Consider the following 23499-nt stretch of genomic DNA (forward strand, 5'->3'; position numbering starts at 1 on the left):
AATGTCGACCTGCTTTCCGCTCTCAGAGATCACGACGACGGTTGTATGTACATGTCGTTCCAATTGTGTGGGCCATATTATTGTTCTTGTTCAACCCGACGAGAGAAAAGGACAGCTTTTGCATATTTACATTTTGCCCAGAGCTCTGCCAGCGTAAAATTGTCAAACCCATAGAAGTAGAAGTATATGGACGGACGAACGTGCATGTAGGACAGGACGACAGGAGGAGGACCAACAAGGCTCAAGTCGGTTTGGTTTACACGATGCGGCCAACTCACGTCACACAGGTTGAGGGGGATTAAGTGTAAGTCTTTTGGGAGGACCTGTCTTATCTATGACCACACACACTCACCCAGTCCGCTCAACCCATCTGTATAATTTATGCCACAATTCAATGTAGCAATAAGAAGAGTAGCAACCTCTCCAGCCAGACAAAGGTTCCCTGCCACTCGGGAATATAACGACGCTATAAGAACCCTCCACACAAGGCAGTGATGCTGTTTTGATATTTCAGCACCACCACCGCACAGCTAGTTTGCCCTACTTATTGAATTTGGAGAAAAGAACGGTGTGCAAATCCAGCGGACGAGGCAGCGAGGTGTTTGGATCAGATCATCCATCTTCCATGAATCAAAAACATGATTTGACGTCACATCCGCACAATGCAAAATCCATACGAGAATAGACCTACTTTTAGCCATTTGTGTTGGTGATGATGGATAAAGGTCTATGCACGAGTTGAGCTAGAAAAATGGCAAATTTCACCTGAATGAAAGTCGTCGTGGTCGTCTTTGGCACCTTCAGCCATTATTACCACTTATATCACCACCTTTCACACTTTCACCACTTTGGTGCAATAGTGTGTGTGTAGTCAACATAATAACCGCACGTCTAGGAAGGAGGACAAGTGGAGGGACATGCTCATGTTTATAATACACTTCTCATTATTGTTTTGCCACGGAGAAAGGCTGGTCGAGGGAGAAGAAAGGCAAGCATCTCTTTCTGATTAGGGGCAAGTGCCGTCCATTTTTCTCTTCATTCTTCCCCTCCTTGGCTGAATGGTTGTTAAGGCTGTGAGAAGACAATTACATAAATGCATGAGTTTTTTTGCCTACAGAGAGCTTTCTCCAGAACAGAGAGAGAGAGAGAACAAGAGAGTCGGTGGGTGAGCGTGCTTAATCTTTCCAGCTAAGTAACATCCTCCATCCATCCTACGACTAATCCGTCTTCAGGTGAAGTCAATGCCTCCCTTTACTCTCAAAACTCATTCACTTTCTCCATTTTTTTTACAACGTGTTGTATTATGTGTGCAGTGTCTGCTTTCTCCGTCCATTTTCTCAACAACCAGCAACCAACCTGGGCTCGTTCCGTGTATATCGTTCTTCACCAATATTCCTGCATATGCTCCGAAATATGTATCGTTGTATTTCAAACCAACAGCCCAGAGAAGAATAAAACAGAATGGAACAGCACGACTCTAGTTTTTACACAAATGGTAATGACAGGATTTGGCTAAGGCCTTTCTTACTTCTTGCTTAATGATGATACACGTTTCGTCAGAGAATAAGTGGCTCCATAAAATGAAACTGCAAGAGGATGAGCATTATTTCTACCAACTACTCAAAAATCCACAAATTTTACTTTTTGATCCTCTGTAATCTATACTCTATTACACGTTATGTCAGCCTACAAGAGTTTTTTTATAGTACACTGATTGTTGCATGGGCACAGAATGCAGACAAGTTGGATTTACCAAGTAGCTGCATGAATCAATTGCCATAGGAGAAGAGTGCCTTTAGGGGAGATGAATTTGACTAGATAAAAGTGGGCAGTGCAGTAGTAGCAGTTTGGTGGCCATTTGCATTGCAAATGAGAAGATCCCTTGTTACAATCCCAAGGCTATAATAAATTTACCGAAAAAGTGAAAGCACTTTACGAGGTGTCGAAATAGTTGGGAATTTGAGTTTCTTGCCATCTATTCGCTTATGCCGTGTACCTATAAAGTTTAGTGCAACTTTCTATACTCGAAGAAGTCCCAATATTTCGAAACAGTTCACATTTTAGGGTTGAGAGTGAGGGATATGTTTTCACCCAAGACGATTTCCTACTTTCTCCACTTTCTCCGAGAGCGCGGGGGAAGATGAGAAAGAGCAGAGCGGGAGAGTTGGTGGGCAGCAACTTGAGTTTGACGGTTGTGAAGGAGGGGCAGCACAGCAGAGCACAACCGTCAATGTTTTCTTTGTATCCCTTCCTACACGTGAGCTCATCAAACCAAAACATTTCCAAGTTTCCTCGTTTTTTTTTGAAAAATTTATACCTTATTCACTGAACAAAAGTAGAGGTAATTATGGTCAAATTATGAACTAAGTTACAGGTTCAAATTAGTAGTCATTGTCAGAATTTTTTAAGCAGTGGGTGTGCGTTTTACTGACGAATTATATACTTTATAATTAATTTATGATTTTAATTGTATATATTGATGTCGTTTAATTGTCTATTCATTATTGTTCAACTTCATGTTTTGATTGTTGTTAAATATTCCAGGCTTCTGTATTTAATTCTTTTTTGATAAATTTTCTTTCAGTGTGAGTATCTAAAACTCCCGATCGACTGTCAATTGTCGATGTGAAAATGCAGAAATCTGGTAATACATTTTCCAATCATATTTATTCGTCTTGTTGAACCATTATTGACTAGATTTTTCAATTTCAGATTTATCATCATTAAGATCTGGTCCCCAACCTTTTCGCCAATCTCCAGCGGTATGTGTCGAAATATGATTTTGTCATTATTTTACTAATTTAAAAATGTCTACAGTCTATATATCAAAATGAAGCCATTATCATGACTTATTATGACGATATTCAATTAATGTTCAACGGTTAGTTTAGAATATGCAAATTTTTACTCAAGTGGTTGACCAAGAATGAAATTTACTTCATTCCTCAATGAATTTTACTCAACAATAATTGTAGTAAATGAATCAAGTAGTTTAATCAAGGTTTAAATGGTATAGCAGTGCAGGAACGACCATGTAAAATACACAGTATAACATCACACTCTTTGAATAAGTCAGTTCGTAAGCATTGGACAGTACATTTTTTGTTGGAACCGAATCATCAAATACTGTTGGTGCGCTAGTTTCATAGGATTTCAATGTCTCGTTGTCGACGTCAAGGTTGGAGATTCTGCACTCTTCTTTCCGATTGTGTAGTACAAGAGGTTGTAACATTTTCTTAAAGTTGCTGTAATAGCAAGGATTTGGACATCCTGGCAAAGTCATCTGTATCGGTTCACGTTCCGCGTCGTTCTTATAAAACATCTAAAAATTCAAAGTAAATAGTAGAGAGCTTAGGAGGCAATGATGATAAGTATAACAAGTTATTATTATGCGTGTGCTACCTTAATGATGAAGACTGTTTTGTTTAGCTTGGTTCCAACTTCATAGAGTTCCACAAAAATTGCAGCGCCATAAGGTATATTCTCCCAGTCGAAAATTTCCAAGTCAATCATCCACGTGGCTATGGTCGAGTCGTGACCAGAGACGACCATTGTTCTCGGAAAATCCAGCTGAGATGAAACGGCACGACCTTCTTGTAAATTTTGGTAATGTTCCACATCATCCACAACTAGATCCATTTCATCCAAAAATCTTTTCAACATGCCACCACTTCGCAGGCGTTTGAGTTCCAAAGTGGGCATAATATTCAGAAAGTACTCGTCCCGGAGTTCAAAGAATAAGTCATCATCGTACAAATTTTGAATCCAGTCAGGCAAGGTTAGGCCTTTAGATTTCTAAAAGGGTTGATTTATGGTTTAAAGTTAGATCGGACTGTTTTCAAATGCTATATTGTGTTTCCGTCCATGTAACAATGCGACTTACTTGGATGATAATCGTGTCCGCAAAAATCATAATGTCAATATTATAGGTTGAAAAATTTAGACCAGTATATTTGTTGATGATCTCGAGTGCGTCTTTGTACTTTTCCATAGGGCGAGTTTCGTGCAAGTGTCTCTGGCGAAGTTGTGTATACCTTGGACAGTAGAGATCCGCCTCCATCATGATGAACTAGAAAAACATGCCAGCATTAATATAAAACGTTGGAAATACTACATATAAATTGTTGAAAAATTACGTCGTCGTCTAGCTTAGGAATGATATTGATGCCAAGTCCTTTTGGGTTGTATGAGTCAATGTGTCTTAAAAATGAGCGATTTTGTCCATAAAATCCAGCCAGGTTGGCCATTGCACTCGTGATGGTCCTGTTTGAGGCGGAACTATAAACGACCACGTTTTTTCTCTGGAAGGTGGGATATCGCTTCCTCATGTACCATCCAAGATTGTACATTCTTACTTTCCCTGGCTGCACTGTCATCAAGTTACCATTGCCTTCATCAGATTTGTGCTTGAATAAAGGTTTATAATTTTACCATGGTCATTGCACCGTATCCTTCAGGCCAGAAGACGGTTTCGAACTCATAAGGATCACCAGGGTATGATTTGATGGGATTTCTCTCACCATGTCGAAATATCTATATCCGCCGACATCAACCATGACAAGAAAAAAGTTATTAGACACCACGTTAGACTTGCACGCACATACCAATTGTGTCTCACTCACAATTGTTGCAGCTCTCAAAACTTCGGTGCTATTGTTGAGTTGTTGTTGCAAGCTTTCCTTTGGAACGGAGTAGAGTACCACCACGCCCACCGTGATTGCTAATTGCAACGTTGGACGCATACTATTATTTTTCGTCAGGCCAAGATTTTGGGATGAATTTTTTTGCCAAGAAACCTTACTTCGAACTATGCTAGCAAAAAACGATGCAAATTTAGTTGATGCAGTATTGGATATACATATCTTTAAGTAAAACTATCGTGTATTTGACTTGAATACTAAATATTATACTATTAAAAGTTTAATCAACGAGTTATTTGCTTTTTAACTTTTGTTCCTGAAGTATTATAAGATGAAAACTACACAATGTATGTGCCCAACGACGATATCGGTTTGACAGTTAAGCAGGATAGAACTTTTCAGTTTTATTGAAATTGACCTTGTCCCCGTCCTGACTGGGTGGTTACACAGTGAGATAAAATCCGCACATGTTTTTCATGAGTCGCGAAATCAATTGATCTCATCTCATTTGATTGAAACAACTAGAGACTTCATTGTCCTAGTTATTTAGGCAAAGTTGGAAAAATAATGAGGATGTACATATGTCAGTCAGGGGTAAATTAGCAAATTCAGCTCGCTGTCCAGTCCATGACTAACAGTCAGCGATAATGTATTCTTGAGCAAATCTTGAACATCATACGTGCAATTTTGCACTTGTTGGCAAAGTGAATGAGAGAAATTAAAAATGTAACCACTGTCGATTTCTGCATGTAAACTTCTCAGTCAGTTTCACTGCTCGCCTTATTCATGAGCAAGTATAACAAGACGGATCGATGCGTGTCCTCACCCACCCATCACCATTTATGGATAATCTTAATCCTGCCTTTTGTGAATGGCAAATCATAATCATTTCCATTATATCCGGTATGTAGGACTTCCTGCCCATAACTAATTTGCATGGACAAAGATCGTCTCGGCCTTAGCGACTCTTTCTGTTTAGTATTAGGTACAGCACAGCGTATAATTTATCATGCTAACGACCAGAGTGATAGATCATTGAACCATCGACTGATAAATAATAATCTAGTCTCCATCCTTCTTGGCTGTAACTGTCAGTGAGATGGTGGGCTGATTTTACCATTAAAAAGATGCTGACTGAAAAAAATCAACTTATTGAATGTTTTGCGCTTTGTTATTTTGTGAAGCCGTGGTTCTGTTGTCATTTTGGTTGAAATGTCCTTTGATCTTTCTTTAGCTGCTCCAAAATAACTTCGTAGTGTTTCACACCCTTAGAATTGGTACATACTAAATACTACTTGAATGAGAAGATGAGCTCTTTAAACATCAAATCTTCAGGCTTAACTGAGCCAAGGTAATTAATGAGGCGTAGCAAAGAATACGGATTATCTCTTTAATCACAAGAATGCATGCGCATAAAATGTCAAAATATCCTTTTCTGAGAGGACTGATCGTTTAGTACAAAATGAGATTGTTATTGTTTAGCAACTCCATTATCCAAACTGTTCTAAGTTCGTAAGTACTTGAAGAGTTTGACATTTATTTTTATGGCATATATTCTAAAAACATCAGAATCTTGCAAATACTACAATGTGGTATATGCATAAAGTGGGTTTTTAGAAAGATTCAAAGGTGAGCTTAGTCATACATACATAATGCTCAGTCCATCCCGAGAAAGTAAGTTCATGGATGAAGGGATGATCAGACGAGATTCGGTCGTTCGTCTTCATAAGTAAAGGTCGAGTAGGGTAGTGTCTCTATATGCCAGAGAAAGGGAAGTCTCCCTCACGCAATAGCTTGACATTCTATCACCTTAGAATAACAACAAAAAATCTTGGGTATTCCGGACGCACACACACCCTCATTCCCCACCAGCACAGACCCAGTATATTTATACCCTTTCATGAGATATGAATGTTTTCTGTGTGTGTGGTACACAATGGAAATTCAGGTTTCAAACAGGCGTTTCCCATATTCCACTGTCTGACTGAGGACTGAAGAGATAGTCGAGATGTACCACGAGGATATGCATGGAGTATAAATATGGGATTATGATTGTGCATGATGAAGATCGTGGTTGGGTAGTTGTGGTCGTGGAATGACACTTGTCCGCTCGAACTCGCATTACAGCAAGCTGCACACATAATTAGTGCATATGTAACTCCAGCGTGGTTACATTGTGTGCAATAAAGATTGTCTCAAAATTCGTGACAGATATGCTCTGTATCTACTTACTAACAGTTAACACTAGTAACGGATTGGTAGTAAAGTCTCATGAAGCCTTTTACTTCTGGAATTACATATCATTATGAAAAGCTAAGGCAATTTTGTTTCCATGTTTTGCATCTTCACTCTTCTGTTGCTGATATAATTTCACTTTCATTTAGCTTTGGTCTCATGCTTAGTTTAAAATATTAGTTTAGTCTTTCACAAGAATCTATCAACGTCTTCTTATTTAGTAGCAGAGTGCGCATTTGTTTGGTATTCTAGCTTTACATGCTTTTCGGTTCTATTACTTCTACGTCCGATTCCTGGTGGATTTGAAACCCGTGGAGTTGGTTGGACGATGTCTGGTGTGTAGTAGTTGAAGGAAGGAGGAAATGAAAAGGGGGAAAAGCTGAGCCGTGTGTTCTGTCAGTGTTTTCATCTGCTCTTCCAGTACTTTGAGAACTTGCGGCTGCCCAGCATCTCCCCACAACTTGCCGTAGCAATCAATTGTGCTCAACCCTGTCACCAAATCCAGTGCTTCAAGTTGGTTTTAACACAGAACACGCACAAATAGGCATAATTTTGATAATGTAACAAAATAACTCAATAATCTAATCCTGACTTCATCACGGAATTTAAGTGTCAAGTTTCAGTTCAGTTGTTTCCCGAGACAGGATTTTTGAGTGGTGATGCAAGTTTCTGTGTTTAAATCACTCACATGTCATAATTATGCATAACTAGTGTTACGGGCTTGTTTGTTGTGGTGATCTGCTAACGGAGAAGTGTAATAATAGTGTAGGGTTGGTTTATTACGTGCATATAGGAAACAGTAATAAACAAAAAGGGTCATTGCTTTTAGCCTTCTGTTGCAGTGCTACATAAACATTTTAAAGCGTCGGCTTATTTATAAGCGTATGTATACATGAACGTATTTTAGAAGACAACTGCAGCAGCAACAGAAGCTTGTAGTGGAGGAGATTGTCTGGAAGAGTGCAGTTCAGCATCGCCAAGTAACAACTCTATGGTTTCTGAAAACTTTGTTGAATCTGACGAAACGCGACAAAGGACGTCGACACCCCAACAAAACAAGTCACCGGCGCCCCTGTCGTTCGATATGAGCGGATCCAACCTTAATCTTAACCTCGGATCCAAGAATGCGATAACTTCTCAACATAAAAACTTGGCTAGTGCGAGTCTCAACGCTGCAACAACCCTGCTATATTCGAGTGGACTTAGTACTTACAGTAGTGGGGGTAGTTCGCGCTTGTTGAGAGGAAATTCTGAAGTGGACAAGACCATCGTGGAAGAAACTAAGCAGAAGGGTGCTTCTTCAGCTGGACAAAACACAACGACCAGTAGGACGTCCACCACGACGACAGCCTCAGCCACGTCTTTGAGTACCACAGCCATGTCCAATAGTACCACTTCTGCCACTAGTCACACTACCAATGGGAGTTCCACTACAGGGGTTGCCTATACTAATGGTAGTTCTTTGACGGGAACTGGGAGTTACAGCAGTAGCACTGGGGGAAATTATCGTTTGGCGAGTTTAGATCGCTTGGCCCAGCGTCAGAAGCTGTATGAGCAGAATGGGTCTGCAGTTGGGGACAACGTAAGTAGTATCAGTTGCTGTCTCTCGAGTCACCATGCATCATTGTAATCATAGTGGTGGGTGTCTAGAAGCAAAACTATTGATTATTTATGGGACATTTTTATGTTGATGGATATTCTTAACGCTTTATAGTCTGCTTTCCTCTTGGGCGCCTTAATAGCTTCATTAGATTTTAGCAAATACAGATCTATAACTCTGGCTCGTTTACTCTTCTAAAGTGCAAATAAATACTTTTCTATTGCTTGTACCCTCCTGAAAACGGCAGTTAATTGTCGAAATATTGTAAGATAAATTTGTGTTCTATTTAAATAAGTCAAACCACAATGTGTCATCATGCATGATGCTAAATATATTGCGTGAAAGTTGTAGTCGTGGCTGGTTTGTTAAAGGACCAGACGACGATGAGTCGGAACGGTCAAAACGGTTTTCTACTATACTATTCATTTTATTCGTACTATTCGGTCCGACAACCTTCGAGAATTGCTTGCATAGCGAGAAAAAAAATCAGACAGAAAAGAGTGAAAAATGAAGTGTAATTAATTTTTCTTGTGTTTCATTTTGACAGTTACAGAGCAAACGCGAAATGTTTTTCAAGAACGACTCATCTCCTGCCCCAGCTCTTGTAAACACAATAAATACGAGTGGACCCTCCGCCGCTCCAACCGCCCCTACTGCTGCTACTGTTGGTGGGCTGGCTGCCAAACCAGATATTTCTTCCAGGAATGCCATCGACACAAGTGTGACGCGGACGCATCACACGAATGGAAACAACATCGAAGACAACAAAGAGAGAGAAATGAAGGAGAAAATGAAACTCGATCGACCTGAAAAGGACAAGCGAAAAAAAGAGTTAGATGGCTATGTTGGATTTGGTAAATGCTATTGTCCAGAATTTTCGATAAAGAACTTTAAGAATTTCAATTTGATTACACAAAATGTGAATGTCTTTTCAGCCAACCTCCCAAATCAAGTGTACCGTAAAGCAGTGAAACGAGGGTTTGACTTTACACTGATGGTGGTCGGTAAGTTGGAGACTTGAATAAGAATTAATAGTAATTAATACTAATAATTACTTGCTGTTTCAAAACAGGCGAATCCGGTTTAGGAAAATCAACGCTGACGAATTCCATGTTCTTAGCCGATATTTACTCTCCAGAGTACCCTGGACCCTCATTAAGATTAAAGAAAACAGTGCAGGTTTGTTTCTCCAATCTGTTATCGTATAGTAATATTGTATATTTTATTATGAGTGTATTTATGACATATTTATGTAACTTCTATTAAAGTTTCTTCATTGCTGTCGTAGGTTGACACATCGAAAGTGACGATGAAAGAAAACGGAGTAAACCTTTCCCTTACCATTGTTGATACTCCTGGATACGGTGACAGCATTGACAATAGTCAATGGTATGCGTTTTATTTGTATTGGCAAGATATTGATAACATGTACTATATGTATCTAATAATTTTTAGCTGGCAACCAATTCTGGATTATATTGAAAATCGATACGAAGATTTTTTGAATGCTGAATCGAGAGTGAACAGGAAGACACTATTAGACAGTCGAGTTCACTGCTGCTTGTATTTCATTGCTCCTTCTGGACATGGTAAGTAATATGTTTATGAAAACTACAAAGCAATTGTTATATAATACTAAAATTAATAAATTTCAGGACTAAAGGCTTTAGATATTGAATTTATGAAAAAGTTGCACGATAAGGTCAACATCATTCCAATATTGTCGAAAGCTGATACAATGACGCCTGAAGGTACGTTGCGTAATTTATAAAAATGTCATTTAAAGGGGAAGGAGGATGAGAAATAGTGAGAATAAGTGAGTGAGTATTTTTTTTCTTAGAATGCAGCCACTTTAAGAAACAAGTACGTTACATTACAACAACAAACGATGTTATCCCTTGGCTTAATAATAATAAGGTATTATCGTGTCTAATCATTCTTGGTTTATTTTTCAAGGTGATGAACCAGATAAAACAACACCAGATAAAAATCTATGAATTTCCGGACTGTGATGACGAAGAAGAAAACAAAATTAATAAGCAAATGCGAGATCGGGTACCATTCGCTGTTGTTGGATCTAACACGGTAGTTGAAGTTGATGGGAAGAAAGCGCGAGGGAGAAAATACCCATGGGGAACAGTACTAGGTATTTAATACCAATTAATTAATAGATGATGTAGGATATTCTGCATGTCCATTCCGTGTTAGGGGTATAAATGATTAATTTGAAATGTTTTTTATTGCAGTTGAAAATCTTGAGCACTGTGACTTTGTTGCTTTACGAAACATGGTGGTCAGAACGCATTTGCAAGATTTGAAGGATGTGACAAACAATGTTCACTATGAAAATTTTCGGTGTCGGAAGTTGGCTGGTTTGGGACCCGATGGAAAACCTGTCAAAGGGTTTGATAATAAGTAAGCACACACAATTCTGTAAATCTGCTTTATTGAAAATGGTGTTTTAGTATTAAAAAATCAAGCACTTTGCACATTTTCACCATAAATAAGATCATCATACATACATGTGTCAGACGAATGTTTATATTACTTTATAAACCGGATATTGCCTTTGTCTTTACATTCGACGTAGTGCTCAATCGCCAGGAATTCCTAATTGTTTTATTACAATCTGGTAAGTTAAAAACTCTGAGGAAAGATGTAGATACTTTTTTTGATTATTAGCCCTGCTCTTTAGCCTATATTAAATCAGTGTCGATAGACAATTACTACTTACTTTGGTTGTAAGAAAAACTAATTTCAGGCTGATTTTTATGAATAATTTTTACGAGTTTAATTGAAAAAAGCTCCAAATGAGCAAGCTGGAAATGACAAAAGTTTGCATGATTTGTATATATGACAATATGAATGAAACGTACATGCATATAGTTGATAGTCGCAAAATAGCCAATGAGTTGAACAAATTTTCAAGTTTTTGCTTTCTCGATCAACCTCTTTTGCAAATGAAGTTGGCATTGCTTTCCTCAGAATTACCAATGCACCAAATGCTTACATTATGCGAAATCCAATGAATGCAATCCCACATATATATATGTATGTACATATGTACGTCGTGCATATTTTATTACCTCATAATAAATAATATTTTATTAGTGTAGTATTTTGCAGATGTCATGCTAATGGAAAATCCAAGTTTTAATGTTGCTATATTTTTGCATGTGTTTTGTTGAGTCGACAAACATTATAATTATTGATGGCTTAATTTATTTAATTTTATAGGAATCCCTTGGCCCAAATGGAAGAAGAGAAGAAAAATCATGATGCAAAAATGAAAAAGATGGAAATAGAGATGGAGCAGGTCTTTGAAATGAAGGTCAAAGAGAGGAGCCAGCGAATAACTGACTCTGAGAAAGATGTAATTATTATTATGCATAAACTCGTAACAAATAATGCTTAATGGGTTAAAAATGCGAATAATATTTAAATGCATTAGCTGAAACGTCGAGAGGAGCAAATGAAGGTTCAACTGGAAAAATTAAAACGGGATATCGCCGACAAAAAGAAACAATTTGAGAATGATAAACTCGTGTGGGAGCAAGCCAACGGAATTTCTGTCGAGGAGCTGAGGCGTCGAAGTTTGGAGGCCCTGTCGAAAGAGTAAGTTTTCGTGTGACACTTATATTTCAATATTTATTATTTTATGACAATGTCAAAAATGTCTTCTTGCTCACTGTCTATTTCGTCAAATTCAACTCTTGTTTTTTTAACCTGGTCAAAATAGAAGTTTTAATCAGAAATTGGTGATGGTAGCACGAAGAAGGGTAGATAGTACCTTAAGGAATATCGAAAATGATGATGTATTGTATATATTTGTTAGTATGTACCTAATGTCAATTAAATGGTCACGGGATTGGACATTTTATCAGCGTGGCTGTTTTTCAGTTTTTGGTTGGTTCGTTAGTGTGTGATGTTGCTTGTGGGTGGGTAATGGGTTTGTCATTATTATTCTTGTTATCATGTTGTGCTTTGTGCATCAGAATTGGGAAAATGGTTGACGAGCCCTCGCATGCGAATTTGTTGGGAGTAAATGCTGAAAACTACAAAACAAGAAGCTTGCAGAGCATGGATTTAGAAGACTTGCAGGAATGGGTGGAGTCAGCCGACGTTGGTGGCGGTGATGACTAACATGCAGAAACAACGACTGCTTATACTATCATCATCTCTCTATAACTATTTACTATGTATGCTTATCTGTGTGCATTATAAAACTCCGTGTTCCTATAACTCGCCTAATTTTAATGTGCGCAAGAAAACGCAATCACTTTTTGGCTCACTAAAATATTTCGACTTATTTTCCTTTCAGGACCTCTCCACGAAAATCCTTTTTTAAGCGCAAATCGTAATCTCTTTCAGCACTTTTGTACCTATTTGTATTTTAATTTATTTTTAACCTTAACTTGTCACCCAACCTGTGAAACCTTGTATATTTGCACATGTGTGTTTGTTGAAGTGGAATTTCAAATGTCAGCCATTTGCCTTAGATGATTAATAAACCTTGAAATAGTGTGGCACATATAATTCGTCCATCGTTCTAGTAACAGCGTTTACACAGTCTGATCTGATCTTCTTGTGACTCTGACATTTCGATTGGCATTCATAGTCCACTAGGCTTCCCCTGCTGCCGTCTATGTAGCTATCTGGCTTCAATTCCCTAGGGAGCTGTTGACCTTTTTTCAGCTTTGACCTTTTAATTGGTAATGATCGTCTACCTTTACAATACAGTATATCGTAGTAAATGTCATGTCTTGTATATACGTAGTATCTTCAATCCATAGACTACGTTTGTATATAACAATGTAACGACTTCAGTCTTGGTAGTCGTCAAACTATAATGTTAAGGATGTAAGAATAACTAACTAACTTATTCAGTATGCCACATCTATCTTTTAAAAAAAAACTTATGTATTTCTAAATTGACAATTTGTAACCACTGTCCGTATGCTACGTGTAGTCCCCTCTTCCTTAGTCCTTGACTCACATGTTTTAAGTTCTGTCTGATTGTTTCAACTTACAAATTAATTATTTGCCGTGTCAGATTGTGTTTCTCATTTTTGTTCTTTTTGTTTTGTTTTGCTTGCTCTCCTTATTTGATGGGGACAGTGCTGCAAAACAAGGAAAAGTGAAAGAGAAAAAGACATCGACATCTGCATTGGAAAAGGTCAAAGAAGGCTCCATTGTTTCTGCCAAATCGAAGACTTCAACCCTTGTGCCATTCTCTGGGATCGTTACAAATAATTCTAACTCAAATGGAGAACCAAGTGACAGCGTTACCAGCGTCGATGGTTTGCAACAAAAGACGGCGACGGTGAAGCGTAGTACGTCCATGCCCAAATCTCACCCCACCGTTGCCAGACGAAGAACATCTTTTAAAGGGCATGAATGTTCCCAGTCCTAATTATTATTCTTTATATTATATTTATTTACTATTTGTAGTAGACGTTGGACAATCAGTGTTTCAATCATTGTGCTTTTAACTGTGTGAACGGCTGTTTTGTATAATAGATACAAGATTGGTAGTACTACTTGGTATGATAATTGTCGTTGCTATCATCATCAATCTCCATCAGATCTACTCCAGCTGATATTAATATTTACGTAGTGTTATACTATGTATTATTTATTTATTTTTATTATTGCTACTAACATTGTTGTGAATTTCCTTCAATTAAAGGGCTGTCGATGGGAAGAAGCCGAAAAAGAAAGGGATTTTCTAACAATTGGGCTTCACAAACAACCACACAAGCTTACCTGCAACTCCAGAAATTGTTTTCCTACAGCCGACATTGATCGTCATTGATGAAATTAATCGTTCCACGTGAAGTTCTTTCTATACATTATTAAAGTTAAACAGTTACCCGTTCAATACCAAGTATGTGTACAAATGTAAAAGTAAATGTTTACATACGACGATACTGACCAAAACTACAATAAGTTATATTCAAGATTCGCTACTCTTATTATATGCTCATGTAAAATTAATCTCAGAAAGACAACGAGTTCTTCTATTCCTAAAGCTATTAATTTGTCTACTAACCATAATAATAGCTAATCTATTAGTACTAAACACAGCTAATTAACAAAAATTGCCAATGCAAAATGGACAAATGGTCTACATTAAATATAATCTAACGAGGCTGATTCTGTAACTGACACTACATAATAATAATTAACCTTAATACTAATACATAATAATAAGATTTATTACATGAATTTTGTAATCTTAAACATAAACATAATGTCACGTGTTGTTTATCTCTCTGTAAAAATCGTAAATTGACTAGGAAATTTTTCTACATCTGATATTTCAATTGTAGAATCCATAATGCCGAGACTGTCGTTATTATTCCGTTCCATGTGCAACATGCATGGAAAGCTTCCAAATATTCTTTAATTGTTCTGTCAGCGATTTTGAAGTATGTCCTTTATTTTTAATAAGTATGTACAACTTTATGCCATTTTGTATCCGACAAAGTTCCACTTGCCTCATGTTGATTGTAACTTTAAGCGAATAAACATTTTTTGGTACTATGAAATTTCATTTCTCGAGTTTTTCGCGTTTCATGACTGAAAGTTGAAAGAAGAAACTCGGGGAAACGATGGACGAGGCGGCAACGTTGCAAAATTTTAATCATTTTTACTGCATCATCATTGCTCAGTTGCTCAGTTGCTGAAAAAAGGAAATTTGTAAATCGTGCAGATTTTGTGCAAAATAAAATAAGATCTTCAATTCTCGGTTTAAAATTTTGTCTCGTGAATTTGTTTTCTGATTCGTTGGTGAGTGAACTTTAGGTGAGTTAATTAATTCATCATTTGACGTTGTTTTGTGTGATTATTAAAAGCATTGTCAAAATATTTTTTTAGAAAGCCCATCGTTAGTAAATCGATCAAGACGAGATAATGGCGGACGTAACAAAGAAGGCCCCGACGGAGGACGTGGCTAAGGCGAAGGAAGATAAGGATAAAAAAACGGACAAGAACAAAAAGCTTGAACCTGAAGAGTTAAGTGAGGAGGACAAATTGTTACAGGTACGTGCTTAGAAAGCAATTTTAAATAATCGAGCTACTTTATTTACTTCAATTATAACACTTGACACTACTGAATGCAGGATGAACTGGACCTTTGCGTTGAGCGATTGCAAGACCCAGATACCAGTTTGTACGACGGTGCTTTGGAAATTATGCGGGCACAAATAAAGGCTTCAACAACGTCAATGACATCTGTTCCAAAACCACTGAAATTCTTGAGGAAGCATTATCAAACCATCAAGGACATTCATGCCAAAATTGAAAACCAAAAAACGAAACAAAATTGTGCTGAAATTGTGTCCGTATTGGCTATGACTTGTACGGAAGGAAGGGACTGTCTCAACTACAAGCTTTTTGGAATTGAGGGCGAAATTGGAGAATGGGGACATGAGTATGTTCGTCATCTATCTGGTGAAATTGCAGAAGAGTGGTATGTATAAAATATTGGTCATTTTTTGAACGATTCCATCTTAACTTAATCAATCTGATGTTATGAGTGACACATTATATAAATATTTAGGGAGACCAAGGATCTAGACAGAACACGCAAGGATAAACTACTCGTTTTGGCCGAAAAGATAATTCCTTACAATTTGAACCACAATGCTGAAGCAGAAGGTATTTATATTGATTGAGAGTTGTTATGTAGTTGATAAAGGTCAGATCTGATGAATAATTCAATTTTTGATTTCAAAGCGTGCGATCTTGCAATGGAAATTGAGCACTTGGAATTATTGGAAAATTTTGTTGATGAGGACTCTCATCTTCGAGTGTGCGCATACATGACAAGCTGTGTTGCCTATGTTCCGGATCCTGAAAATACGGAATTGCTTAAAGCTTCCCTTAGAATTTTCAAAAAGTTTAGGCAATGGCCACGAGCTTTAAGAGTTGCGATGCAGCTGAATGATGCCACATTGGTTGAAGGACTTTTAAGTGATTGCACTGATCCGTCAGTCAGGAAACAGTTGGCTTACATGATTGGCCGTCAACAGGTTAGTGGTTTTAATTAGTATTCTATTCAGATTCATAATAATGATAGACACCATTCAATAACTATTGATTTTTTTTAGATTCATACAGTAATTCCACCTGAAATTGAGCAGCAAGATGAATTAACCGAAATCACCACGAATAGCCACTTAAACAACAACTTTTTAGCTCTTGGTCGCGAATTGGATATTTTGGAGCCTAAAACGCCAGACGAAGTTTACAAGACCAATTTAGGTAAACAATAGCCCTTTATTTAGTGAAAATTAAGGAAAATGAGTAAAGGCAAATCCATTGTGAATTACATATATTAATATGAATTACACTCTTTCTTCAGATGGACCGAAGGCCAACTTTAGCACTCAAGTTGATTCTGCAAGACAAAATTTGGCAGCTTCATTTGTGTCTGGTTTCGTCAACGCTGGATTCGGGAGGGATAAGCTTCTCACTGAAGATGGAAATAAATGGTTATATAAGAACAAGGAACATGGAATGCTGAGCGCAACTGCTTCTTTGGGATTGATTCTATTGTGGGATGTTGACGGTGGTCTTGGTCAAATTGATAAATATTTGTATTCGGCTGAAGATTATATCAAGGCTGGAGCTCTGCTTGCGTGTGGAATCGTAAATTGTGGAGTTCGCAACGAGTGCGATCCAGCACTGGCTCTCCTCTCTGATTACGTTACTCATCAAAGTCAAACAATGAAAATTGGATCCATCTTGGGATTAGGATTGGCTTATGCTGGAACTAAACGAGAGGACATTATTACTTTGTTGAGTCCAGTGGTACTAGATGGGAATGTTGGAGTTGAAGTCATGGGACTTGCTGCTTTGTCTTGTGGCCTTATCGCTGTGGGAACATGTGACGCCACAGTCACCCAGCTTCTCCTCCAATGCCTGATGGAGAGAACTGAACTCGAACTTAAGGATCCAACAGCCAAGTACATTGCTCTCGGCCTTGGTCTCAACTTTTTGGGGAAACAGGAGCAAGCAGAAATTGCCCTCGTGTCCCTTGAAGTAATTCCCGATCCTTTCAAATCGATGGCAATGACTTTAGTTGAAGTCTGTGCTTATGCCGGGACGGGTAATGTTTTGAAAATCCAAAAACTACTCCACATTTGCTCAGAGCACTATGAGGCTACTGCACAAGATGCTAAAACCAAAGATGATGAAAAGCGAAAGAGCAAGGAGAGCAAGTCCAAAGAAAAAAAATCATCATCGGATGATAAAGAAAAGCCTGGAACTTCAGCTTCTAAGGACAAGGTGACGAAAGAAAAGGAAGCGGTGCCTGTGGACCTAAGTACACAACAGTCTGTTGCAGCAATGGGAATCGCGCTGATTGCCATGGGTGAAGACGTAGGCACTGAAATGGCTTTCCGGTCATTTGGACACCTTCTTCGGTATTGCGAACCGGCCATTCGCAAGGCTGTCCCTCTAGCTTTAGCCCTCTTGTCCGTATCCAACCCAAGACTGACCGTTTTGGACACACTGAGCAAGTTTTCACATGATATTGATAGTGAAGTTGCCCTCAACTCCATCTTCGCTATGGGGATCGTTGGTGCTGGAACAAACAATGCTCGCGTAGCAGCAATGTTGCGACAACTCTCTCAGTATCATGCAAAGGACTCCAACAACTTATTTATGGTCCGCATTGCACAAGGATTGGTTCATCTGGGAAAAGGAACCATGAGTTTGTCACCGTTCCACTCAGACCGTCAGCTCATGTGTCCAGTTGCCTTGGCTGGTCTGCTGAGTACCCTTGTGGCATTTTTGGATGTGCGTGGAACCATTTTAGGAAGAGGGCATTACATGCTGTACTGTCTCGCTACTGCCATGAACCCCCGAATGCTGGCCACTTTTGATGAGAATCTGAAACCCTTACCTGTTCCTGTCCGTGTAGGCCAAGCTCTTGACACTGTTGGCGTTGCAGGAAAACCCAAGACCATCACTGGCTTCCAGACATACACAACTCCAGTTCTACTTGGACATGGTGAAAGGGCTGAACTTGCTACGGAAGACTATATACCATTATCTCCTATATTGGAAGGTTTTGTCATTCTCCGTAAAAATCCAGAAGCCACGAACTAAATCAGTCGTCTTTGTAATATATATAATGCATCTTTTAACAACATTTATTGTATTTGATACATTTAATTTATATACATAATACATAATTATTGCTTGTGAAATACCTTGTCAAAAATGTGAAATTAAATATGTAGTAAATTTAATTTACTAAATTAACTAATCTAATGTCAAAATCAAAAACAAATCAATCAAATAACATTTAACTTGCATGGTATACATCCATTCGTTTAATCTACAAAGTCTAAAACTAAAGAAAGTATGGCAATCATTTCCACAATGCTAAATTTTATAAATTAGCATAATCGTAATAAATTATCAGTAATAATCGTCATCAGTGTCAGGGGTGCTAATATTCCATATGAGGTTGGACATGGTATTTACATCTATAGTCATGTTTTCAGTATTTGCTATGATGGGAACTAGCATTTCCACATTCGAACCGTACGTCGTTTTCAAGTCGTCTCTTAGCTTATAAGCCCATTCTTTGGACTTTTCATTATCCATAGCTTGTAAGTAGCACATACAGATTTCCATCGCTAATCGAATCCTTTGTCGAGATAATCCTGAAAAGTGAGTCAAGTTGTATGCTTTTTCAAAGTAAATCGCAGCTTTTTTGTACATTCCAATTTGGCAGCTACTGTAGTAGGACGCAATTTTTCGGCAAAGTGAAAAAATTGGAAAGTTCAAGTCTGTATTGTTTGCCCGTAGGGCTTCAAGTTCAATTTCAATGTCTTCCAAGTCTTCATCTTGAGAAATCTTGGCGGCTTCCAGCAATTCGTACCTTCTTTGTTTCACATTTGCTGGCTCCTGCTTCACCAACTTGCAAAGGCGACACTTGCATAACAAAGACTCTCTTTCTTTCAATTCTTCCACTACTGAAGAGGTACACTCAAGTTCTACCCTGCTTTTGTGCATGTAGCTGACCAGTATTTCCTCGCCAGGGGAAATGTCTCGAGATGCACGGACAATTGTCAGGTCTCCAAATCTTTGAACTTCTGCATTCGTATCGACACAACTGTGATTCAGGTAGGAAGGCAGTAACCATAATCCACACGTGTTTCGAGAAACACGATCATCGACTTCAGCAGGGCTAGGAGGCTTTCGGGGATCCGGATTGCTAGCACTCACAATTCCATTCTGTAGAACAATGCGATGGAGTCGTTCAAAAGACGTCGTAGACTCGGATCCAGAAACGTCATTATTGCTGTCAGTACCAGTAGAACCCAGCTCGTAGACTGCATGAGCCAATTCTGAATTTGACACCATCATGTCTGCAATTGTGACCGCCAATCTGACAAAATTTTGTTTTATGTAGTCATCCTCCGAAACTTCTTCGTTGCTGTCATTTTGCTGGTCACCTTTTTCTGGACCAAAAATGGAAGAAGACTTGGGTCGAGGAAAAGCCATCGCAAACGCTTTACAACCCAAGATGACTCGCCCCGTCTTGAATGGGGATCTGGCCACTGTCAAACGCCCCTTTTCGTGTTCTTCTATAATTTCCACTGCACCGTGGTACTCGCCACAACTGTAAACCTGACACTGTCTGTAATATGAATGATATAATGTCTTCGTATTTAAATATTTAAAAATAATCAATTCTTGTAAAATTAAAATCCATAAAAAATATATATATATATTCACCTCATGAGTAGATGGGTCATGTCATAGATTCCTGTACTGCTTTCTTTTTGCATTCTTCGTGATGTAACAATCAAAGAATAGATCTCTTGGAGTTCCGACCTCGGTCCATGCTCCTGGTACCATATGGCAGCTGCTTGGAGTAGCCCAAACATTTCCCCGTCATACTTCTTTAGTGCACATTTTGCTTTACAGAACCTATGCAGAGTTTTGATCGTCACACTAACATTTTGCTTTATCTCCAGTTCAACGACAGCTAAATCAAACAATAAGAAATCGTTAACGTAATAAAATCAATTAAAGTTATATACATACCTCTCAAGTCTGCAAGAGCTTTATGATAATCCCGTACACGAAGAAATGCTGCACCTCGATTGGACAAAATGTCTGCACTCAAAGGTCGAATCGCCAAAGCTTCATTGTAACTATCGATAGCTTTATTCATGTCATCATTAAGGAAAAACTCGTTTCCAGTGCGTGAAAAGTATCCAAATTTGAAATCTCGAACAGCTTTATCTTGTCCGTGTTTCTTTCTAACCATTGTGTCGCCTTATAGCTCGCTTGATTGTTGAATCTATATAAATGTATTGAATAATTATACAAATATAATAATGGTTTCAATCAAGCATTTATAAAACCAGTCGATGATAGGTAATAAATGATTTTACCACAACTGACGAAACGTCCGCCTGTCGCAGATTTATATCCCGAGACTTGTTACGCTACGCTACAAATAAGAAAAATAAAACAACAAATTTAAACACTTTCATTTCTTCCAAACCAAGCAAAAACATCTCAACTTCAAAAACACGTCTAATTGCAATTAAAAACATTCAAATAGCTTCACTTGGATTTAGAAATTTAGTAAGATTCAAAAACCCGATAAATTAGCTCATGGCTCATGAGCATATTTGTGTGAACATGTAAGATTAATCGGTTCAAAAAATCACTAATCTACCGCACTAATAATAAAAGTTGACGACAATACCTCAGACTCCGTATCAAGGGTTGTCACTGGTTCCCAAATTTAAACCTGATTTCTGAAAAGTGCAAAAACATAAAAAACTGCAAAAGTTATTTCAGGTGATTCGTCACTATTCGTCAGACGTCTCTCTCGCGTTTTTGGGATTCTGGTTCTCCCGGCAACTTTTCTCTCTTTTCCGTCCTGCTCTAGTTTCAGGTTGGCTGGCATTCAGCATTCCGACAGTTCCGACCGTTGAAAGTCAGTCAAGGAGTCTAGCCACCAGCTCACCTTCATTTCGCATAACTAACTGTATCGAAGTACAAAAGGTCATCACCACAGCGGAAAATGGACATGTTGGGGGACGGGGTTGACGTTGCCGATAAAGCCCCCGACGTGGACGTGGATGTAAAAAAGGACACCATCGAAGTTGATTCAGTGGTCAAAGCAGTGGATAATCTTGCCCTTTCCGATGATGAGAGTGGTGACGAGAATGCGGAAAAAGAAGGCGCATACCTGGTACTTGCAACACGTATATTATTATGATGAATTAGATTCATGTTAATACTACTCTAAACTCTCAGGAAATGTGTCCTGAAGTACAAAAACGAGTTCAAGCCCTGAGAAAGAACCAAAAGGATATTCTTCAAGTTGAAAGCAATTTCTACAAGGAAATTCACCAACTCGAACTCAAATTTGAGAAATTATATCATGAAAAGTTTGATTTTGTAAGATAATAAGAGATTTGTTCCTGAGGTATAGAGTAAAGTTGATACTACTATTTTACATTATTATGTGACAGCGCAAGTCAATTATTACTGGCAGTCATGAGCCTACGAATGACGAATGTGATTTCCCTTTGGGTAGAAATGTTGATGAACCACTGTCAGCGGTTCAAGATACTCAAGGAAAAGAGAAGAAAGAAGGGTAAAATTTTATTTTCCGGAAAATTTATAAATTTGTTTAATAAATTGTGATGTAAACTTCCTTATTTTCTTCAGATTTATCACTGGGATTCCAACATTTTGGGCAACTATTTTGCAAACTGTGCAACCAATTTGCACGCTAGTTGAGGAACAGGACATTCCTGTCCTGGCCCATTTGATGGATATTCGATGTGAAAATACTTCAGAGCCATTGGTACGTATTAGTCATAATCATAAGTTAGTATTCATGTACTAGTTTTTATACTTTTATGTTTTTGTACTATTAGGGGTTCAAACTCTTCTTCGGCTTCTCTCCTAACGAATTTTTCGAAAATGACGTCCTTGTCAAAACATACGTCCTGAAGAATGATCCAGATCCTGAGAGTCCCTTGACCTACGATGGTCCTGAAATTATCAGCTGCGAGGTCATCTTTTACTATTATCCCATGATTTTTGTCATCTTAAATTATCAAAATATAGGCAACAAGTTGTTACAAACAACTGACATTAAAATTTGAATGCATTATAGGGTTGTACCATTCGTTGGAAGGAAGGAAAAGATACTACTATCAGTGTTGTGGAAAAAAAGCAGAAGCATAAGAAAACTGGGACCATTAGGACTATTACCAAGACTTTGAAACGAGACTCGTTTTTTCGTTTCTTTAGTCCTCCGGGTTTACCACTAATACATAGTCATCCTATTCTTAACGTGGTGATGATGATACGATACCTTTTTCTAGATCCGGCTGATCAAACAAAAGAGGGAACTAATGAAGATGAGGAAGATGATATCATTGATACTCTAAACTTGGATTTCGAAATCGGGCAAGCGCTTCGAGAACGAATTATTCCTCGAGCGGTGCTTTTCTTCACTGGGGAGGCTCTGGAAGATGATGATGATGAAAATGATACGGATTATGCAACTGATTCTGAAGATGATGAAGGAGTACGAGCTATTCGTCGCATACCTGTTTATTTGAAATATTACGACTTAAATTATTTCTAGCTTGGTATTATAATTCACTAATTCTTCTAGGAAGCTGCTGAATCTGTGGATGATGATGTGGATGAGCAAGGTGATCAACGCACCTCACATTGATTTGGGAGCAAGTTTGCAAGCACTCCATTTGGATTAGAATTCTAGTGTGCCTCATCATCATTTAAAATCTGTCTTTACATATTAATACAAACTAACAATCAATGTGTTCTTTTATAAAAACCTGAAATATTTATCATTTTTACATACCAACCTGTCGTTACACTAACTGGCGATTAACCGATTATAAATAAATCTCATCGTTAAAAAAATTATTTCTTCGTAAATATTTTTATCATTTAATATCATTTGCTTATAATGGATACTGGAATATTAGTATTATC

General features: G+C 38.1%; 5 protein-coding genes across 16 annotated transcripts; 3 read left to right on the forward strand and 2 right to left on the reverse strand.

The window, feature by feature from the left end:
* The first annotated feature begins 2179 nt into the window (after positions 1-2179).
* LOC110847030 (septin-7) lies at positions 2180-15026 on the forward strand. 9 transcript variants are annotated; one of them, XM_035856027.1, is made up of 18 exons: positions 2180-2341; positions 2585-2644; positions 2713-2762; positions 7783-8457; positions 9023-9329; positions 9411-9479; positions 9548-9654; positions 9764-9864; positions 9931-10064; positions 10131-10226; positions 10316-10338; positions 10432-10621; positions 10722-10890; positions 11066-11107; positions 11713-11848; positions 11927-12090; positions 12797-12832; positions 13594-15026. In XM_035856027.1, the coding sequence occupies exons 2-18, from the start codon at positions 2632-2634 to the stop codon at positions 13886-13888; spliced, it is 2607 nt and encodes an 868-aa protein (XP_035711920.1). In that variant the 5' UTR covers positions 2180-2341; positions 2585-2631; the 3' UTR covers positions 13889-15026. The 9 variants fall into 9 exon arrangements, with proteins under 9 accessions (XP_035711920.1, XP_035711941.1, XP_035711932.1 ...); XM_035856048.1 differs by having other exon boundaries at positions 14165-15026; XM_035856032.1 differs by having other exon boundaries at positions 2199-2257.
* On the reverse strand, positions 2970-4998 carry LOC110847060 (lysosomal acid phosphatase). The gene is made up of 6 exons (XM_022093908.2): positions 4623-4998; positions 4432-4533; positions 4137-4364; positions 3884-4069; positions 3403-3795; positions 2970-3322 (listed from the first exon to the last, which is right to left on the reverse strand). The coding sequence occupies exons 1-6, from the start codon at positions 4740-4742 to the stop codon at positions 2993-2995; spliced, it is 1359 nt and encodes a 452-aa protein (XP_021949600.2). The 5' UTR covers positions 4743-4998; the 3' UTR covers positions 2970-2992.
* A 107-nt stretch (positions 15027-15133) lies between the features above and the next one.
* On the forward strand, positions 15134-18754 carry LOC110842313 (26S proteasome non-ATPase regulatory subunit 2). Of its 2 annotated transcripts, none has more exons than XM_022088024.2 (7): positions 15134-15267; positions 15355-15519; positions 15600-15949; positions 16040-16137; positions 16216-16511; positions 16590-16743; positions 16844-18754. In XM_022088024.2, the coding sequence occupies exons 2-7, from the start codon at positions 15391-15393 to the stop codon at positions 18592-18594; spliced, it is 2778 nt and encodes a 925-aa protein (XP_021943716.1). In that variant the 5' UTR covers positions 15134-15267; positions 15355-15390; the 3' UTR covers positions 18595-18754. The 2 variants fall into 2 exon arrangements, with proteins under 2 accessions (XP_021943716.1, XP_021943715.1); XM_022088023.2 differs by having other exon boundaries at positions 15137-15282.
* Positions 18755-18872: 118 nt separating this feature from the next.
* LOC110842314 lies at positions 18873-21358 on the reverse strand. 2 transcript variants are annotated; one of them, XM_022088025.2, is made up of 5 exons: positions 21221-21358; positions 20901-20959; positions 20548-20806; positions 20236-20488; positions 18873-20137 (listed from the first exon to the last, which is right to left on the reverse strand). In XM_022088025.2, the coding sequence occupies exons 3-5, from the start codon at positions 20771-20773 to the stop codon at positions 18910-18912; spliced, it is 1707 nt and encodes a 568-aa protein (XP_021943717.1). In that variant the 5' UTR covers positions 20774-20806; positions 20901-20959; positions 21221-21358; the 3' UTR covers positions 18873-18909. The 2 variants fall into 2 exon arrangements, with proteins under 2 accessions (XP_021943717.1, XP_021943718.1); XM_022088026.2 differs by lacking the exons at positions 20901-20959; positions 21221-21358 and having other exon boundaries at positions 20585-20719.
* Positions 21349-23430, forward strand: LOC110863359 (nucleosome assembly protein 1-like 1). 2 transcript variants are annotated; one of them, XM_022112648.2, is made up of 8 exons: positions 21349-21712; positions 21778-21921; positions 21996-22120; positions 22195-22333; positions 22407-22544; positions 22649-22793; positions 22860-23065; positions 23156-23430. In XM_022112648.2, exons 1-8 carry the CDS (start codon positions 21542-21544, stop codon positions 23216-23218), a joined length of 1131 nt encoding a protein of 376 aa, XP_021968340.1. In that variant the 5' UTR covers positions 21349-21541; the 3' UTR covers positions 23219-23430. The 2 variants fall into 2 exon arrangements, with proteins under 2 accessions (XP_021968340.1, XP_035711992.1); XM_035856099.1 differs by having other exon boundaries at positions 22649-23065.
* The last annotated feature ends 69 nt before the right edge of the window (positions 23431-23499 follow it).

This window comes from Folsomia candida, unplaced genomic scaffold (assembly GCF_002217175.1).
Source record: "Folsomia candida strain VU population unplaced genomic scaffold, ASM221717v1 Fcan01_Sc001, whole genome shotgun sequence".
NCBI classification, from domain to species: Eukaryota; Metazoa; Arthropoda; class Collembola; order Entomobryomorpha; family Isotomidae; genus Folsomia; species Folsomia candida.